This window comes from Nyctereutes procyonoides, unplaced genomic scaffold (assembly GCF_905146905.1).
Source record: "Nyctereutes procyonoides isolate TBG_1078 unplaced genomic scaffold, NYPRO_anot_genome, whole genome shotgun sequence".
In the NCBI taxonomy this organism is placed as follows: Eukaryota; Metazoa; Chordata; class Mammalia; order Carnivora; family Canidae; genus Nyctereutes; species Nyctereutes procyonoides.
The window spans coordinates 19,341,156-19,361,995 of NW_026575131.1; the positions used below are offsets into that span (position 1 = coordinate 19,341,156).

The following is a 20,840-nucleotide window of genomic DNA, read 5'->3' on the forward strand; positions in this document are numbered from 1 at the left end:
AAATTTTGCCATAGAAAATGTTATGTATTTGAATATGAGGTGATGCCCCAGATAAAGAGGAGGTTAAATAAAATACGGGATATATGTATACCATGTTACTTTTTGAAACTCTTTGAAGAGTTTGAATCCTGAAGTTCACCCCTCTCCAGAGGATCTGAGTAAGAGATGTGAACCTCTAGTGTCTGTGCATTGACAGCTAACAGCTGCTGTGTTCCTGTGCTAAGCACTGTACCAGGCTCCACGTTACTATTCCATCCTTGTATTATTGCTGTAATGTGTGTACCTTTTACCAGTGGACAAACCAGCAGACATATGTAGGCTTTAAAGAATAGTATATTTTCTTACATGAATGAAATTAGAAGACTGTGATGTCCTTCATGGTTTTAGGAACGATTTATTTTTATTTTAGAGAGAAATGGAGAAAGAGCACGCATGTGTGGCAGGGGGTGGAGGTTGGGTAGAGGCAGAGGGAGAGAGAGAATCTCAAGCAGACTTCCTGTTGAGCACAGAGTCCTAGTCGGGGCTGGATCCTGTGACCCTGAGACCACCAGCTGAAATCAAGAGTTGGCTGCTTAACAGACTGAGCCACCCACGTTCTCCCCCCTCCCCCATGACATTAGGAAATATGAGAACTTTCAAAAATCATATGTGAACCAGAGGCCACCCTCTCTGGGGTATTAAGGTAGATGTATTTTATGAGATAGTGGCAAAAAACTTACATACTTGGTATTCCTCACAGAGTTTTGCATTTATGATTGCTCGATTTGTGACAGTCATACCATGTGGTTATAAACAGTGATCATGTAAGGTTAGTGGTGTGACTTTTTGCTCGTGAAGCAGCTAGAAGAAACTGAAAGGATTGCTGCATTAAGAAATTTGAGAACATCTCTTCTGTTTTCAAATGATGTATTTAAGGAACGTCACCATTTTCTCAAATACTGTTTTCTCACAAGTTTAGAGTTTCTCTCGTTCTGCCTTTGGTGAGAAAATATCCATGAAGTTTTGTTGATGGCTCATATTTTACTCATTTTTTTTGTACTCTTTTTCCCCCCTTAAGTGAAAAATAGCTTTATTTTCTCTAATGATAAAAGCAATATAAATTTGTTACGAAAATACAACAAAGAGAAGCATCCATAATTCCAAGACCCAGGTATCTTCTTAATTGAATAACTTAACCCTTTATGAGAAGGCATATTCTTTCATTATTTTTTTCCCTCCAACCATTTACATTTGCTTGGAAACTTCTGTGTTTCATACTAATAATGAGAAGAAAATAAAGGCATTTTTTTTTTTTGCTGAAACAAATTCTTTTTAACATATCTCCCCCCCTCCCTTTCCCCTTTTTCCTTTCCCTTCTGAAATTGCTGCCAGCCACCAGGGCGCCTTTGGAAAACTGCCCTGGCTGCTCAAAGTCAGGCCTTCACAACAAGGTTTAGGCGGTGGTGGCTGCCAGGAGCAACAATCCTGGAGTCTCTGGGCGCCAACCCAGCCAGCTCCTAGGATCACTGCTGCCAGCAGCCACAGGACGCTGGCTTGCTGGCCCTTTCCTTCCCTCAGCTGCACTAAGGACCCGAGGCTGTCGTTTCCAGGAGACCTACTGGCCAGATGTGCACACAGTTCTTCATTTTCTCTCTGGAGAGTCTGCCAGAGCTGTGCCAAAACCTCACATAAGCCGGATCTAAATCCTACACGACCTTTTCTTGGCAATGCCCCTCTTTAAATGGCTCTACTCACAGTGGCCATAGCAGTGTTCTAAAAAAGAGAATCCCTTCCCCTGTGCTGTAGCTGAACCTTTCCCATCCTCTTATCTTTCTGCCTTTGGTTGATGCTGTAGACCAGTTTCTCTACCCCGAGCTAACTTCACTTTGTAGTTTGTTCTGGTTCCTCTTGGGGGTCCAGTTGGAACAGGGCCACTGTGTATGACTATGCAGAGGACAAGCCTGGTGGGGCATGTAGTACTGTGGATATTAATGTTCTTGGGGGGTATAGGCTGCATAGCTACATGTAGAGGCCCTGAGTCTGGAAGCAAGGGGGAAGAAGAGGGAAAGAGGAAGGATAGCTGCATCCCTCCTGTCTAATTCCTGTTTCCTGAGAGCTGGGATCTTGTCTTTGTGTCTATTTGTGGATCTCTAGCACCTCAGCCAGGCCCTCACACAGTATTTACTGAATGAATAATTTAGTACTGAAGGCCAGAAACATTGCTGGGGATACAGTGAGGAAGGAGATTGACCAGACTCTTTTCCTCACGGAGTATTCTGGTGGGGAGATAGACAGTAACCATGTAAACAACAAACATGAGAATTTCAGATAGCGACAAGTGAAGGAAAGGATGGGGTGATGCAAGAGCTGGGGGTGGGGTCAGGGAGTACTCCTTTGGTGAGGATGCTTGGAGAAGGCCCCTTGTAGGAGGTGACATTTGCACAGAGAATGCTGAGAAGTATACTGGAAGTGCAAAGACTCAGAGTTCTAGAAATGGAAGGCAGGATGGTGTGTGGCTTGGGGGATTCGAGCGAGAAGGGGAAGGTAGGAGGTGAGGGTGAAGTGAGGGTTAGGGGCTGCATGGTACAGAGCTGTGAGTGGGGAAAGTTGGGGTTTATTCTCAGTGCAATTAGTATGTTGAAATGCCTGCAGGTCCCTTCGTCTATTTATCCTTAAATGTAGAATTACCTACTGAAACTCCCAGATTATATCCCACTTGTGACCTTATCTCTGGTCCCGGTGAAATAATGAAGTGGCACATTTTAATCCCCCCCCCCTTTTTTTTATCGCTGTGGGCAAGTAAGGAAATGGCAGGAGAGGGAGGATAGGTAATCTCAGTAGGGTGGTGGCCAGTGAGTAACAGGGAAGAGCAATAGAACAAGGAGATGCACAGAAAGGAAGCTAATTTTATTGAATATGTCAAGCCCTGTACTTGATGCCTGACTCATATTATTTCATTTAATCCTCATAACAGCCTGTGGTAGGCAGAATGATATTCCTTTCCACCCCATTCTCTGACATGACTGTGTGCCAGTCCCTGGAGCATGGGAACACATTACATTACGTGGCAGAAGGGACTTTGCATGCATGGTTAACTTAAGGATCTTGCGATGGGGAGATTAGCCAGCATAACGGGTCCTGTCTAATAACAGGGTCCTTGTAAGAAGGAGATAAGAGAGTCAGAGTGAAAAAAGTGAAGGCCATGTGATGCTGGAAGCTGAGCGAGGAAGAGTATTGTCATGGGGGACCACAAGCCAACAAATGAGGAAGCCACTCCTCCAAGATGGAAGAGGGAAAGCAGCTGATTCTTCCCCTTGACCTTGAGAAAGAACCAGCTCTCCCTTCCCTTCGTTTTAGCTCAGTGACACTGATTCTGGACCTTGGAGCTCCAGAACTGGAAGAGGATATGTTTGTGTTGTTTTAAGCCACCGCGTTTGTAGTTGTTTATTAGAGCAGCAAGAGAAGAGTAATACTCACCTGGATGACGGAAGTGTGACTACGCTCTCGTTCACAGAAAGGAAGCTGAAGCTCAGGGAGGCCACAGAGTTCAGCTGGAGCTGGGTTTTCTTTCTTTTTTTTTTTTTTGTCTGACGATAAGGTCACAGTTTTTCTGTTGCATCAGGCTGCTTTCAGAAGTGTGTGTGTATGCATGTGTACACGTATGTATGTATGTGCAAAGAACTCCTTGGAGCAAGGGGGAGAGGAAGTGGGTGACTCAGGTATTGGGGAGAAGGACTTAGGGTCTGTGGGCAGGAAAGGACTTTCCTAGGAGTCATCTAGCTGAGATGAGTCCTGTGTGCACAGTACAACTCGACTTCTCCACCTCCCCCACCCCCCAAGGCCTACTTCAGCACCTTTGCCAACTCTATGCCTGGGGGAGCAGATTTCACGCAGCCAAGCAAGTAGGGAAGAGAGGAAGAATCCAGGTTGTCCAACTTGGAGAAGAGATGTTTCTGGTGGATTAAAATGGAACTCTGAAAGCATTTTCCCATGGAAACATTGCCATAGGATTGTTAAACTCTTTGTGTCAGGAGTACCTTGTTTAAAGTTTATTGTGAATTGAATAAACTTGTGAGTTACCATGAGCCTGTAACTACTATTTATAATAGTATTTCAATAGGAAAATACATTCTTAATTTCCCAAAAGTGAATTGTAAAGGAACTTTTGAAATGCAAAATTTTGTTTGGGGACCACCAGTGATCTGGTTTTTGCCTAGAATATTTGTAGTTAGAAATTTAACATGTTCTGGATGTGACTTCTACAAAGTTCTGTGGACCTTTTTGTAGTATCAGGATGTGCTTAGATTAAATGTTGATACTATTTGAGCTAAGTGGATTGCGGTAGGGATGAAAGAGGTTTTTTGTTTTTGTTTTTTTTTTTACATGTACAAGTTTTGATTGTGTGGGAGTGTGTATCCTAGTGGGTCTCCTTGGCTTCTCCAGCTTAGGTCATTTCTTTGTACTGAGTTTATCTTATAGTTCTCTACTCTAAGCCCGATTATTAGGTGCTAACCTATCTGTTGTTCCATTTACAAATCTTGTTTTCAGTTTGCCTCCACTCTGTCAAGTTATTTCCCTTGATTTCTTTTCAGCTAATACTGAAGGTTCTTCCAAATCCCATTTTTCTCGCTTGCAGTCAGCAATTGGAGTGGGGAGGTTAAAGAAAGAAGAAAAAGGTGTAGCTTTAGGAATATTTTTGCATCATGTGAAGTTTCTTGGCTTTATAATTCCAATTAAAAGAGAAAATACTCTGTGGTATCCCAGACAGTTTTCCTACTCTACCTGTTTCCTATAGGATTTGGCCTAGGAAACATGCTGCATATCAGTGTGTATACATCCAGGTGAAGATTTTTACAGTAAAGTTGAACATTACTTAGGATTAGATTTTTAAATTTCCAGATGGAAAGTCATATATATTAAAATTGCCCTTAAAAATTCTTAAATTCTGCTTACACAGTAGAATGTATACAGTTTTGTATATATATACATTGTATAAGTTTTAGTTGGTAATCCTTATTGAGACCAGACCAGCTGACAGACAGAAACAAAAGGAAAGTGTATGTGTAGATGTTCAAACCATTGACATTCAAACCATTTTGCTTGTTAAAAAATGATTAAAGAAGACAAATTCTCAGCGTGCGTGGGTGGCTCAGATGGTTAAACATCTGCCTTCAGCTCAGGTCATGATCTCTAGGTTCTGGGGTCGAGCCCTGCTCCCAGCTCAGTGGGGAGTCTGCTCCCTCCACCTCTCCCTGCCTGCTGGTTCTCTCTCTCTCTCTCTGTCTAAAGAATAAATAAAATCTTAAAAAAAAAAAAAGACAATTTTCAGTAATACAAACAGACTTTTATTTAATACTTCAGGAAGCAAACAGTCTCCGCTGGAGGTTTGCAAAATGGGGCCAAAAGCAGAAAGCTTTTATAGGATAAAGAATAAAGAACAAGGAGGAGAAAGATAGGAAATATCTGATTGGCTATGCAGTCCACCCTGTTTTGGGTGAGAGGAAACAAGGAAAGACTTAGGGGGCCCATGGTTGGCTTGGCCTCTGGAGATTGGCTGACTGGATGTAGTGCATTTCTGGTCAAGCAGAAATATATAGGGATACAAAAGTTATCTAAGTTTCTGTTTGCTAACATGGCAGGAGTACTTCCATCTTACAGTCTAGAAATTTATTTAAACATGCTCATGCTGTTAATAACTTAAAAATTTCTATGAGTAAATGGGGAAGAGATAAATATCCCCACTTGCTTGCACGAGTTTATTCTGTTGGTTTTTCCTTTTTTTATGATGAACTTTTATAGCTCTAATATATATTGATCACTTTGCTGTAAGGAATTAAATGAGATAATTTATGCGAAAGCTTCCAACAGGGCCTGGCAAGCAATAGGTGTTTAACAAACATTTGCTGGATTTGAATTGAAATGTCACAGGTAATATTATGGCCCACTGGTCATATGGTTCCTTTGTTTTGGGCTTTTGTGGGAAGTTAGATTTTTCAATGATGAAATGGGAAGTAGCAATTATTCTTTCTTTTCTGGGTGTTCTTAGGATGAATTGAGTGATGTTATTGATATTAAGGACCCAGATTTCACTCCTGCAGCTGAACGAAGGCAGAAGCGCTTGGCTGCTGAGCTGGCCAAATTTGATCCTGATCATTATCTGTGAGTATTGAGTTTTTTAAGGATTAAATAATTGACGTGACATTGATTTGACAAGTTTTTTGAGTGTCTTTTTAACCATGCTAAGCATGTGGTTTGGGATTCTAGAAATTAGTGATGGTTCAGAACCTTAAATGACATTTGAATTAACCTATAAACTTAGGCCTCTTTGATTTTTGTAAGATGTTTCTCAATAGGTCACTCCAACAGAGGAGAACTCTTAATGTACTTCTTTAAATTTTGTCTCGCCAGGCTTAAAAGTAGAACACCACATTCATGAGAATAATTTTAGTTATTTTCAGTAGACTTTTTGTTGTAATTAACAGTATATGTAAATGAAAAGATGTTTCAGTTTCTTTAAGAGTTTGAATCTACATGTACTGCACTTCTTGGCTGATGCAGAGTTTTCCCAACACTTGATCTGCGAGCACTTGTACTTGAGGATCTGAGTCTAATTACAAATACTTATTCGTTGTGGTAGGGTATAAATAAAATCTAATTTTGAGTTTTGCTGTATTTCCCGTCTGCTTTAATTGTGTCTTTCACCATAATGTGTCTCTATCAGGCTTGTATTTGCCTAAAAACTTATCTAGTTAATGAATAGGTAAATAATCACTCGAGACATTGTGATGTCTCTCATTGGCCACGATAGTAGCATTTTTTCCAAGTAAGGGATTGTCACCTGGCCTCTGTGGATGCTAGCTCATATCTCTTAGGATGTGAGTCATATGTTGATGTCACCTCAATTATTCTTCTTCCCAAGCTCTGGGCCAGCAATTTCTAAACTTGTTATATGTGCTGCTATAATCATCATTTCCCCTTATATTTGTATGGTGCTTTTAGCTTATCAAGCACTCTCAAGTGATTATTTAAATCACTTTTCACAACAGTTAGGGAAAGAAGGTTAAAGGACTTGCCCAAGGTCATACCACTACTAAGTGGCTCTGTCAGAACTTGAAAAACGTCTTTCCGTTTGTCATTTTGTATTTCCTTTTTATGTACATTATTTCAGTTTAACTGCTGTTGCACTTGTGATTAACATTCTATCTCCTATGACACAGTGGGAGACTAATTGGAATGGCAGAAATATATCTTGTGATGTGCAAATGCACTGAGTGATGTGTAGTGATAAATGGTCAAACTATTCAATGTCGGGGGGGGGGAGCTGGGTAAGAGCAGGGTATATTATATTTTGGAGGACATCTGAGATATTCAGCTCCATTTGCATTGCCATTTCTAATTACCTTTATCTCTCCAATTGTAGTTTTAAAGGTCCACTGAAGAGTAATTTGAAGAAACCTATTTAAAATCATGCTGAATATTTAAAGTGGGAAATTTCATTGTCAGCAAATTTCTCCGGCCGGCATGAAAACAAAATGAGCTTCACAAGACTAAAATTTCAAGTGGGAGGGAGCTTAATTAGAAGAACTGCCTATCTCTTCTCTTCTAAAACTGGAAGAATAACTGTATGGCCTGAGAGAATTAGGAAATTGGAATTTATACTTAACAGTGTGATATTATATGCAGTCCTTATTTTTCTCCACTTCTGTGTCTCTTTATCCAGAAAGCTCATTTTCTTTCACAGTATGCATGAACTGTTCTTTCCATTTCTCAAGGAACAGTTCTTACACGAGTGGTTTAAATTTAGTCATGGGCAGGTCGGAGAGTGGGAGCCATGAGGTAAAGGTTCTTTGTGACTTTTCTGGTAGGGTAGGACTTTGGCTAATTGTAATTTTTGTGTTACTTCTTACTCATTATTTATATTAGCTGAGTGCCTCACCCAAATATGTTAATAATAAATGAAGTGCAAGTAAAATTCCTTTAAATTTTCAATTAATTTTTTTTTTTGGCTCAGTGCTTTTTATTTTATTTTTATTTTTTTTTATTTTTATTTTTTTTTGGCTCAGTGCTTTTTAAATTGTTCTCATTGGTTAATACAGTGGAAGAAAAGGTTTACTTCAGTTTTTACCTACCTTCTAGGCAATACGTTGAATATTTTATATTACGCGTTTATGTATGTAAATGCAATGTACATGTGTAATGCATAACATATGTTAGTGTGTAATATACTTTTCAAGTTGTTTCACTTGTCTTTACTGGGTCATGGTGTCTCCTCATGGTATCATGTTTTTTGGAAGCTTAGGGAAAACCAATTTTAAATCCATCCCAAGGCAGAACACAGTAAGGTAAATTCATCATATAGAAAAATTCATACATTTCAAAGGCACATATAAATGATTTAGGATGATCATTATTTTAAAAATCTTTGGTTGTAAATTCTGGGTGCCATCATGTGATGTTTTACCCCCTGCTGTGTGTTTTGCAGCCCAGCATAATACTGGACATAAAATAGATGATCCATAAACACATATTGTTTTTGATATCTATTTTTCGCCATTCGTAACTCCTTTTGGATATTATTTTTACACTACAGTTTGTTGAAGGCATCTTGAAACATTCTTTAATAGACATTCCTGTTCTGTCTATTATAGCCAAGTTTTCATATTTCTTTTGCTAGAATGTTTTTTTTTCCTTCCCCAGACATATTGTATTTTAATTGTTGGCATATCTTTCGCCTTAACCAGTTCATAAAATTTGCCTATTTCCTTCTTTTGGAGAGAATAGAATTTAGTCAGCATTCTAAGTATCGGTGAGATAAGAAAAGGTACAAAAATGATCAGTACATTTGGGGTGCCATTTTAACTTGTAACTTTTCAGTACTATAGATTCACTGAAGAGCTTGGTATACTGATTAGGCTTTTGAATTGATTGAGGAATCTCAAGACTGTAAGTAGTAATGATGAGGCTAGGAAGAGGGTCACCTGCTTCTGACATGTCTCTTTATTCAAAATGGCAAGCTTAGGAAAAAGCATTAGAGTAAAATTTCATCTGTTCATTTTTTCATGAGTGCACTTACTTATTCAACAGATACTTGTTTGGATGAGCTGCATGCCAGGTAGTGTCGCATACACTGAGGATTAGCATGACTACAACAAGGTCACTGCCCTCATGGGGACAATACTTTGATGGTGACAAGTGCTCTGAAGAAAAGCCACATTGTTAAGAGTTTGGAGAGCTGTTAAGGGTTTGGAGAGCGACTGTTTGCTGATTCTGCTATTGTAACATGTCCAAAATTGAATTCATCGTTTCTACCTGGAGAGTCTTCCTGAATTTTCTCTTTGAGAAGTGTACCATTTTTCATGCCAGTCACCCATGGTAGAAGCCTAGGATTTATCTTTGACTGCTTTCTTACCCCACACTTCTAATCTATCCTAAAGTGGTACCATTTATCTCTTTCCTGTTTCCTTCACTCAGTCTCTTTCTGGTCCTTGTATGTGTCTGCCTTAGTGCAGCAGTCTATTGACTTTGTATTTGGTATCTTTTTCTCCAGCCTGGACCTCTGCAACTCTGTCAGCCATTTAAAACCACCAGTATAATGTCTTAAGTACTGAAAATGAACATCTGCTTAAAACCTTACTTCGTCTCCATTGTTTGAGGCATAAGCTTCTACCTCCTTGGAATGGCATAGAAAGTACTCTGCGATCTGGATTGTACCTGCCTCTGGAGCTTCTCTTTTGCCTCTCTGCCCACATTTTACACTGCAGCAGTAAAGAATTTTAGTATTTCTCCACCTGTATGTACTATACTGCTTCTTGCACACTTTTTATTCGTGATACTCCCTTGATAGCTGTTTTCTCCCTTGCCCTACGTTGCTTGAATAACTTTGACTTCTCTTTTAAGATTGAGCTCCTGTTGTCATCTCCTGGCACCCTCTTTCCCAGACAGGCAGAGGAAGCCCTCCTCGGTGCTCCCAAGTTACAGCTCATCTTGATTGTATAGTGTTCTGTGTTTGTATCCATTCCCATTAAGTTGTGGGCCAGGAGTGCCTTACTTCTCTTCATCTCCCTGATGCTGCTTGTGTACAGGGCACTCAGTAAATGCTCGTTGAACGAATGACACTTAAAAAACTTGAAAATAAATTTATTTTGTAAAGTGGAACGTTCGATCAACCTCAGATCTTGTTCGCGAAACTCTTAAACCAGGAACAGTATAAAGAATAAACCATCACATTTTAAACTATTGGGACTATATTGTGAGATTTCACTCAAAGGAGTCATTTACACATTTTGAATTTTTTGGAAGGAGGGCATGGAGACAGTAGAGATATTTTACAAAGTCGTGTTTGTTGTTTTCTTCCCCATCACTGTTCTCTAAGGGAAATCTAGCCTCTTTTCAGATGGGCTCTTCCACTCTTGCCTTAAATGTTGTCAGTGCTCCAGTGTCTGGAGTCCTTTTTTACTCACTCTGCAAGTTCTTGCTGGGCAATTCTGTGTTCTATCTTGGCCTCTGTCACTGTCCAAATGTTCATGATTCGCATGTGTGTCTCTTGGGCATCAGATTTGTATGGCTAACTGCCTGTTGCTCTAGTCTCTGTATGTCCTACAAGGACCTCTCAAACTCAGCCTGTTCCAAGTGAAAGTCATTATATCTCCAGTCATCTCTATGTTCCTGTCTCATCAGAGGGCCCTGTTGTTTACTGAATTGTCCAGGCCAGAATGCTGGGCATAAACCCTGATTTCTGTTTCCCTTTACTCCTGCATCCTAAGGATTCTAACTTCTGGCTGTAGGTTGGCTCCATCCACTTAGCTCCTTGTCCATTGCTGCTACCCTCTTCTAGGCCTGCATGATTTCTGTGCCTTGGGGTTTGTTCCTTTAGACCTTTTTCCAGACTGCAGTGAGAGTGATACTCCAAGACATAGCAATGTCAGACGATGCAAAACATTTTTCCAGACTGCAGTGAGAGCGATACTCCAAGACATAGCAATGTCAGACGATACAAAAGCTTTTAAGTGTTCAGTTATTTGGGGGGATAAAAGTCCTCTAGGATTTTTTGATGTGGTTGTTAACAATGTTGTTGTTAACTGTAGCATAATATTTTCAGCTGTTCTCAAAATTTTCCCCCTTAAATATGCTTTCTTGTTTCCCAGCCTTTGCTAACTATTCCTTCAGGTCAGAGTATTTTCTCCCACCCTTCTTAGTCTAGTTAACTGTTAATTATCATTCAGCTATTGGCTTAGATAGTTTTTTCTCCAGAGACAACCTTCCTGTTGTTCCAGTTTCACTTTGCTGTAGTTGCTTGTACTATTAAATCATAGCAATTACCTAGCACTTGTGATTTTTGGACTCTCCCATGATGCTGTAAGTTTCGTAAGGATGATGACTGCCTATGTCTTGTCAGTGGCATAATCCCACTGCCCAAAATGAAGTTGGAACAGGGCAGAGAGTCAGTACTTTTTGTTGACTTATTTAGCATTTTAGCCATTTTTTGGTATTATATTCTTGAAATCTCTCTCGTGCATATGACAAAATTGATATTGAGAATTACCATTTCAAGATCATTGCTATTCAGTTTTGTCCATTATGTACTTTTACTTCCTTAAGCATAAAAATGAAATGTTTATACTGGTTAATAGCTTGGATTCTGGAATAAGACTTAATTGGGTCCAGATCCTGGCCATACTTCTTACTGGTTCTTTGACTTTGGCCATGATACACATTTTCTGACGCTGAGTTTCCACTCACATAAAATGGGAGTGTTAATAGTTCTTGTGCCCCTGGGGGTGGTGTAAGGATTCAAGGAAATAATGGGTGAAAACCATTCAGTGCAGTGCTTGGCACATATGAAGAATTCTGTGGGTTACCTGTGATACTTCTTTTTAGAAAGATTTCACTATCTCAGTTGAAAGAAAAAATATTTCAGTTGATAAAACTTTCAGCCAGAAGATCAGTTTATGAAATCATCCAATTTCTTGAGTTTCTAATTAACTGAACTATAAATAATTTTTTCACCAAGAGTTAATACTTTTTGTCACTCTCTTCCATTGAATACCAGTTTTCAACTTTGAATGCAGGGTTGTATAATTGTGAATGAATGACCTCCAGGAATATATTTTGAATATAACAGTTATTTTTCAAGATAAAATTGAGAAAGTAGAGGCCCCTGGGTGGCTCAGTTGGTTATGTGTCTGCCTTCGGCTTCAGTTGCCCTCCCAGCGTCTTGGGATCGAGTCCTGCATTAGGCTCCCCGCTCAAGCTGGGAGTCTGTTTCTCCCTCTGCCCCTCCCCTCTACTCGTGCTTTCTCTCTTGTTCTCTCTCTCTCTCAATTAAATAATTTTTTTTTAAAATGAGAAAGGAAAATTTTCTGTTCTTTTTCTTGCTTTTTTCTTTTTCAATAATTTTAAGCAGGGCAGTCCCAGTGGCTCAGCGGTTTAGTGCCACCTTCAGCCCAGGGCGTGATCCTGGAGATCCCACATCAGGCTCCCTGGATGGAGCCTGCTTCTCCCTCTGCCTGTGTCTCTGCCTCTCTCTCTCTGTGTGTGTTTCTCATGAATAAATAAATAAAACCTTAAAAAAAATAATTTTAAGCAAAGACTAAAATTACTAAGATTAGCAGAGCTGTGTCAGAGAAATTGTATCTTGGTGAAAAATATGAAAGCACGTGCTAAAAAATGTGTATGTGTGTTTATGTGTAGCCTTTTTGTGGGTAGCAGTATCCTGTATTTCCTATTGATATGTTTATTTTTCTTTGCTTGGTAGAGTTAAAATTTTTTGTTTTCTTCGTTGTAACTTTACCTAAATAAGTGGTACTTACAAATCTAGCATAGGTTCTCCAGTCCATTGTATGTTCAGATTTGCTTCATCCCATGCCACTGCAGTACAGAGGATGGGCTTTCAGGGGAGGACTGGCACCTTGCTTCAGAACAGAGCAGAAGTATCAGATATCCCTTTAGTCAGATGCATGGTTTTCATTTTATGATGACTAGTGACCACAGAGAAAGTAAATATGGTGCTTGTTTCATTGATCTGTACTTTGAATTAATAACCTATATTTCTAGTACAAATGTGATGAGTTAAGATAAAATTTAAAAAGGTGAAAACCAGCTCGGTTCTATGTAACAAGTTTATTCACTGTTTTCTTTCTAGAGCTGACTTTTTTGAAGATGAGGCTGTTGAACAGGTTTTGAAGTATAATCCTTGGTGGACTGATACATATACAGAAATGATGGCCTCTTTGGGAAAGAGTCAGGAGCAAGAAAATCATGCTGCATTAGGTAAGAAACTCAAAATTAGGCTCATTTGTTTACCGTCTTCCTTGTTCTTAAGTACACAATTCTAATTGCCTCAGAGGGAAGATACTATTTTGGTTTGCTAATTTTGGAAATGGAGTCTTTACCCCGGACTGGAAAATGCTACTCAGTGATTAGAATTGTCTTGGAACAGTCTTTTGAAGTATGTTTTAGTTTTGAATCATTGAGGTCCTTTTTAAAATTTTTATTTTTTAAGTAAATTTAGGGACATGAGCACACAGGACATTTGTAGCAGTTGAGTAATCTGCTTGAAAGATCCGAACATTTAGGGGTACCTGTGTGGCTCAGTCAGTTGAGCATATGACTTGGTTTAGGCCCAGGTCATGATCCCATGGGTTGTGGGATGGAGCCCCCATGGCTGGCTCTGTGCTCAGCAGGGAGTCTGCTTGGGGATTCTCTTCCTCTGCCCCTTCCCCAACTTGCATGTGTGTGTGTGCGCACGCGTGTACATGCATACTCTCTCACTCTCAAATAAAGAAACCTTAAAAAGATTTGAACATTCCTCTCTGGTAAGGGCATTTGAGTATTACTAATGGTGGAAAAGATCTAGTTTTCTTTCCCTTTAGGCTGTTGAATGAATTTGATATGTCCTCCCCAGTTTTTTCAGAATGTTAATTCTGTACATTAGAATTTTAACAGTTTTGGATAGATCAAAAATAGAAGGCTCGTGCTCAGTCATACTGATTTGGCTTTTATTTCTGTGTTAAAAATGGAATTTCAGGAGCGCCTGGGTGACTCAGTGGTTGAGCATCTGCCTTTGGCTCAGGTCCTGGGATTGAGTCTCGCATCAGGCTTCCCTCAGGGAGCCTGCCTCTCCCTCTGCCTATGTCTCTGCTTCTCATGAATAAATAAAATCTTTAAATAAAAAAAATGAAATTTCAGTGTTTAAATGAAAGGAATACACAAACATATACATGAATTGGAATATAGGATCTCCTCACTCCAAACTCCCCTTTCTGAAAGTACTCACTGTTAACAATGTTAGGGTGTTTTTACTGCATATACCCACATCTCGATATTTGCTGTGAGAAGTTTATACAGTCTCCTGTGCAGTCTGTTCTTCCCTTGCTTTCTCCAGTTTGTATTCTTTGTTGTTCATCTTCCATATCCGCACTTAGGGTTTTTACCTGAGGTTTAGTGTCTACCTCGTGTACTGTTGTATATACAAATGAACATTTGGGCTCATGACTACTGGTGGACATTTAGGTCATTTACAGTTTTCTGTAGTGGTGTTCTTTGGCCACTCAGCCTGAAGTAGCTATAGGTCTGTTGCAGAACGGTTTTTGATTCTCTATGTAGTAATGCAGTAGCCTAGCCTGTCGCTTGCCCTGTTTTTGTTGTCTGATGTAGTGCCTGCTATATACTAAGTATGCAGTGAATATTTAGAGAATAAATAAATATTGCTGTCGATATTTTCGTAGTTAAGTTTTATTAAGAGCTTATATGATTTCTTCCAGATTGCAAAATTGCTACTTTAATCTTTGATAATTGACTCTACTGCAGAAGAGAAAGTCATTTATAAATAATGACTCACTACATTGTTTTCAACAAATCCTTGGTTTTATGTTTGATTTCAGTTTAAGAATCTTTCAGAGACTTCCCACATTATATTGACAAATTTTCGGGTGTAAGATTGCTAAAACAATATAGTTAATTATCTATGTCATGTAGATCTGTTTGGAAAGCTTGCTCACTCTGGAGTCATTGAGGTTATCTAATGGTCTGAATAAGTTTCCCCAATTTTAGCGCAGTATTTTGATGAGGTGGTGTGCAGTTAAGTTTTCTGTCCACAAGGGTGAGCTAGTTGCCCTAAAAATCAAGAAAAGGCATTCCAGTTGGTTCAAATTTTAACTTGCTCTACTTTGCTCAGTTGTGGCTTGTTCTAGGTCCTATTTTCTATGAGAGTGAGCCTTTGTGTTAGGTTGGATTTCTGTGTGTAATGGTAAAAGAAGAGTAAGCCAATTCATCTGCCCTCCCGTCCCTTCATCTTCATCCAACCCAGGGCATGTATCTATCCACTAACCTAGTGTGGAGATTCATTTTAAATATCACCTTTAAAAATACCAAGAACATGTGATTAAAGGTAGAAGAAGTTGAGCGCTGTGTTGTACAGAAAGTACATTTTCCATGTGTGCCAAGTATAGGGTTAAGGATGGGATAGAACTAAAGCTGGGGCTCAGGCATCAATGCCTTGCTGCACCACAGGCTAGTGGTGTGATCTGGCATCTTTGCTGGGTGGCTGCCAAAATTCTATACCTGCCTACCTCCTAGAATTGTCTTGATGATTGAATGAAATGACATACTTAAAATCCCTAGCATGTCATAAATGTTAGAGATCATTATTGTAGAGTAAAATCAATGACAGGAGAGCCAGGAATTGAATGGCTTCTCTGTGAAATTAAAATTTTTGTACATTTATAAAGCTTTTGTTAATGAGATTTTTCTTCCTTCCTGCCTGCCTCTTTTCTTTTCTTTTCTTTTCTTTTCTTTTCTTTTCTTTTCTTTTCTTTTCTTTTCTTTTCTTTTCTTTTCCCTTGTTCAAGTATTTGAGACACCTGGAATTGGGAAAATAAGTTGAAGTGTGTTGAAACCAGATTACAATATGGGAGAAAGGAATCAGCCAAGAAATAAACCTTGAAGTCCTGAGCCTACTCAGGGAGTGTGCTACTGCTGTATTTTCCCTTTCATTTCCTCTTTGTTCTTTGCCTCCTGAGTCTCCTTCCTTTTTTTTGGCATTGCAGTGGGGTGTTTTCTGTTTTATGCTCCCTCATCAGCCGTTGCCAGGCAGATACAACAGCGGAGGTGAGGGCTTACCTTTGATTCCTCTTGGTCATAAAATAGTAAGCTAGATTGTTTTGAATTCCAGATAAGGCTTGGATAGTGAACTTTGTTCCCTGCCTTTGCCTGGATGGTGATTCCTGTCACTTTCGTTGTAGCCCTGAGTTACAACATGGAGACTTTTATTAACATCTTCAGCAATGATCCCAGTCTTCCTCCCTAAAGGCTTTTAAATGGAAGTGTTAAAATGCTGTGCTCCCCCTGAGCTCTGGTTTCATGAGGATGGACTCACCACATTTCCCATGTTGTCTTTCAGTGGTTAATCTCAGCCCGAGAGTCTTGGCACGTGGTTTCTTGGTGTGACACCACATAACATTTTTAGTCAATGAACTTCCTAGCAGGGACATCCTGTTTGGCACCAGTGAGTTCTTCAGTGTTTGTAGAGCTAACTGTCAGTGTCAGCTTTGAAAGTTGTAGCACTGCAGGGCTACCCATTTAGGCTAGAGGTTTGAATGCAGCACATTTTCTTTGGGTTCCCTTGATCTGTTTCCAGAAAGTATACAATACAATCAACAGATTAGCATTCCTCTGAGAGGAGCCGTTCGGGGATTATTTCACTGTTGACCCATGGAAGACAGATATTTGGGAGGGGGATTAAGAGAGAAGGGATGATATAAAAGTAACAGAACTAGAAAATATTATAAGTGAAGTAAGAAGGTCACTTTCCCTTTTGAAGGAAGCCCCTTTACAGTCAGTCATCAGACATATTGATTGGGGTCTTTTTTTTTTTTTTTTTTTTTTTTTTGATTGGGGTCTTTAATGTTGGGAGGTAGCCCTGGGCCTTTTGCATCCTGATAGGGCACCAGTTTCTTCCCCAAATGATTTGAGCTTTCAGCTGCCTTTGTTTGACTGTAGATTATTTATAGAAGTATAATTAACTGAAATGTTGTGAACTATATAGCAGAGCTGCTTTGTAGTGTAGCTAAGTCATACAAATGCTTGACAAATGTTACTCATGGTGGCAATCATCCAAGTATTGTTGGCACTGCCTCTGTAGTTCTTCCCATTGCTGCTGCTGGTTAGACCTGATTGTGTGCAAACCTTCCCAAGTTCCTCTTTGGCTGATAGGATTTACAACTCCAATAAAAAAAAGGCCTTGGGGAGCCTAGACTTTTGGTTTCTCTAGTGATTTCCTATTTTGTTGATATTATTATTTATTATCTCTGGTTTCTGTGCTCGAATTTCAGAATTTAGATATATCTGTATATTATTAATGAACTATTTAGGGCAAAATGGGACTGGAAACACTCGGAAAAAGGTGGTTTGTTGTAAGCAAAGGCTAGGGGATCCTAGCCTGGCATCCAAGAATTCAGAAGAGCACATTCAAGTAGGCTTTTCTTATATTTACAGTCAGGACAATGACCTGTATTATGCCAAAGCCCTTACTTGTGGGTAATGGAGCATCAGAACCTATAGTTCCCAGGTCAGCCTTTACAAATTATGAAGCATATATGCAGGGATGACTATTTAAGAATGAAGGAGTAAACATTTATATGAGTTAATGTGTTACTAAATGGTTCTGGGCATGCTTACCTTATGATTTAGAATTATCTGGAAGCAGAAGTCCTTATTAGTCAACTAGGTTAAAAGCTTTTCTCAAGTGAGAATATCATCATGAACACCTGGCATTTTCTTATTAGCTAAAGTAATGAACGTCTCAAAAACTATGCCTAGGTAAATACTGCCTTAAACCTTATGAAATACTAAGGGACTAAAATACTTTGTTAGGTATACTTTCTTCATGGAGTGAGTATGTTCCTTCTTACATTTTTCTTAGATTGCTTTAATTGAACTGAGAGCTTTTGTTTAAATTAAGGGATCTTCATATGAGCCCTTTAATTTTGTCTTATTAATTTTGTTTCCAAATGTTAGTCTTTAAAAAATGCTTTACCTGAACCTACCTGCATTAAGTTTAAAAGTATACACATTTCTGGGGCACCTGGGTGGCTCAGTTGGTTAAGTGTCCAGTTCTTTATTTCAGCTCAGGTCATGAGATTGAGCCCGGCATCTGACTCCACACTAGGTGAGCCTGCTTGAGATTCTCCCTCTCCCTCCACCCGGCCCCTCTCTCTCCCTCTTTAAAAAAAAAAAAAAAAAAAAAAAAAAAATATATATATATATATATATATATATATATATATATACATACATATGCACATTTTTTATGGCCAGCAAATGAAGTAAATGCATTTTCATAGTTATTTGTCATTTATGTAAGCAATGCTTGTGCAAATATATTTCTTTGTTCTTCTCGTACTTTTTAATCATAAAATTTCTAACATCATTGAAAAAATTATTAAATGAATATATTTCAAGACCTGTTTTTTTGCACTAAGTAAATTTTAATGAGTAAAGGAATATTGCTTCTAGTAATTTCCAATGACTGTATTTAAGATTCTTTTCCCCAGAGGATAGATGGTAAAAACTGCTGGAAGGAAGCCTTTAAACAAAAAGAAGCTGTGGTAAAGTGAAGTCTCCTAAGAGAAGACTGAAGTGGGTTAGGGGAACTCTGTGAGAAGGGGCCAGCATGTGTCAGTAATCATAGTCTCTCTTGACTTTTACTCAGTTGTGAGGAGCAGAAGGGCAGTTTTTGTTGAGCAGAGATAGAAAGGGATGGTAGCTAGGTATCAAGAGGGTGATCTGGGAATACTGAAAAGGCAATGTAGGGGTGCCTAGCTGGCTCTGTTGGTAGAGTGTGTGATTGTTGATCCCAGGATGATGAGTTCAAGCCCTATGTTGGGCATGAAGCCTACTTAAAATAAAAAAAAAAAAAAAAAGAAAAGGTGATTTAATAATTTTTTATCTAAATGTTAGCTTCACAGACAGCCAGGTGTCTTTTATTAGTCCTCCTCCCCTAAGAGGGTTCCTGAATTGGAGCTGGGTATAGGAGTGATTGCCCTGGGTGACTACCTTTTCTCTCCTCCTTTGCCACTGGGTGTAGTTACGTGACTGAACCCTGGATGATGGGAAATGAGTGGCAGTGCTATGTGCACTGGACCATTTAGAAAACAGATGCTTGCCATCCCATTCTGCTTTCCCATTGGTTAGAAAATGGTAAAAACCTGCAGCAGCTTTCTTCAATGCATAGATGGTAGTCATGTAATGGAGATGCTAATGCTTCACCAGTCCTGGATCATTCACTCAGAATAGTAGCGTGGGAGAAAAACTTCTTATATAAGCCACTGTATTTTGGGATCTTTTGGTTAGCAGTTTAGCCTGTCCTTACCTAAATATTATGGGCAATTCTAAACCCTGGAGAAAGAACCTTTTAAAGTTATTTTGAAAGGAGGTTGATAGGAAGCACTGGAACTGAAATCCAGATGCTCCTCTTTATTGGGCTTAAAAACTTTCTTAAGTGAATTTGAAGGTGATTGATACGGCATGGAAGGAAAATTAAGGATTACTTTGCAAAGTAAGAGAGAGATAACACTTTATTTAGAGGTAACTTAAAATACCTAGATGGTTGAGTTTCTTTGGAAATCGCTCTAAGACAAATAGTAGGCCATGTTTTACTCACACTGACCAGGAACTGAGTACTTGTGTGTGGTTAGCTGTTACTCTTTCCATAAATCTTGCTTTAAGACCAGATGTATTTTACTTTGCAGGTACGGTAATAACTGATAATGCTTATATTTTAATGTGAAAAAATAGATAACTTGATAGCTTACCTGTATTATAGACATCAAAGGAAACTTAGAAGGAACTTTAGTCTCACACTTGCTTACCTTACTAATGTTGACCTAAAGTTCTTTTTTTCTTATTAGCATTTATTAAGGACTTTAGTTTTTTTGGTCCGGGTAGCCAAACATTGGTTAAGAGGGTATGTGAAAAGAAATACTTTCTCTCTCCTCTCAATAGCTTACTGGAAATGGGGGAAAATGTTGTATTCACAATCACAAAAGTTGAAAATGCTTGGAAGTAATTTTTAGCAAGAAAAGCAACATACCTGTTTTACAAAGTTGGTGGTTCAGTACAGTGGGAAAAGATGGATTACTGACCAGACTGTGTTGGCACAATTAACTATTCATCTGGAATTAACCGAAATCTTAAAATATGAAAAAAGTAACTTCCAGATGGATTAAAGACTTATATTTTTAAAAGGAAATCATAAATTTTAAGAAAAGCTGAGAGGCTTTCATGTACAATTCAGGGGTTGGGGAAGCCTTATTGAAGGCTGTAAATCCAGAATCTGTTTTTTTTTTTTTTTTTTTTTTAAGATGCACATATTTAGCTACACAAAAAATAAATAATTCATTGGCAAAAGATCTCACAAAGTCATTGGGAGAATGCAATAGATTTGGAGGTGTGATGAGGGTCATATCTATGATTATGAGTTCTTAAAAATTTGACAAGCCATCCAATAGAAAAAATGGGCAAAACACATTTAAATGGTTAATTTAAACCATTCACAGGTTGCCAACACATCTATAAAGTAATGCTCAAAGTTCAGCAGTTAGAAAAATACTAACTGCAGTAACAGTGATAAATCACTGTATGAGGTTTTTCTTGCTGTGTAACAAATTACCACAAATTAGAAACTCTTCTAATTTTACTCAGTTTCCATGGCTTAGGACTTGGGCTTGCTTACTTAGCTCAGTCTTTGCTCAGGATCTTATAAGGCTATAGATAAATTTGGGTATCTTTTCTCTCTCTCTCTCTTTTTTTTTTAAATATGTTTTGGTAGCTATGTTCTTTTCTGGAGTAAGGGTCCTTTTCCA

At 38.8% G+C, this 20,840-nt stretch overlaps 1 protein-coding gene across 2 annotated transcripts in view; it reads left to right on the forward strand.

Annotated features, from left to right (window-relative positions):
* SHQ1 (SHQ1, H/ACA ribonucleoprotein assembly factor) overlaps positions 1 to 20,840 on the forward strand; it is a 100,996-nt gene that overhangs the window by 11,326 nt on the left and 68,830 nt on the right. For both annotated transcript variants that reach the window (XM_055344272.1, XM_055344274.1), the window contains 2 exons: positions 6,026 to 6,138; positions 13,121 to 13,248. In XM_055344272.1, the coding sequence (XP_055200247.1) occupies positions 6,026 to 6,138; positions 13,121 to 13,248 (241 nt within the window). The remainder of the gene's footprint in view (positions 1 to 6,025; positions 6,139 to 13,120; positions 13,249 to 20,840) is intronic.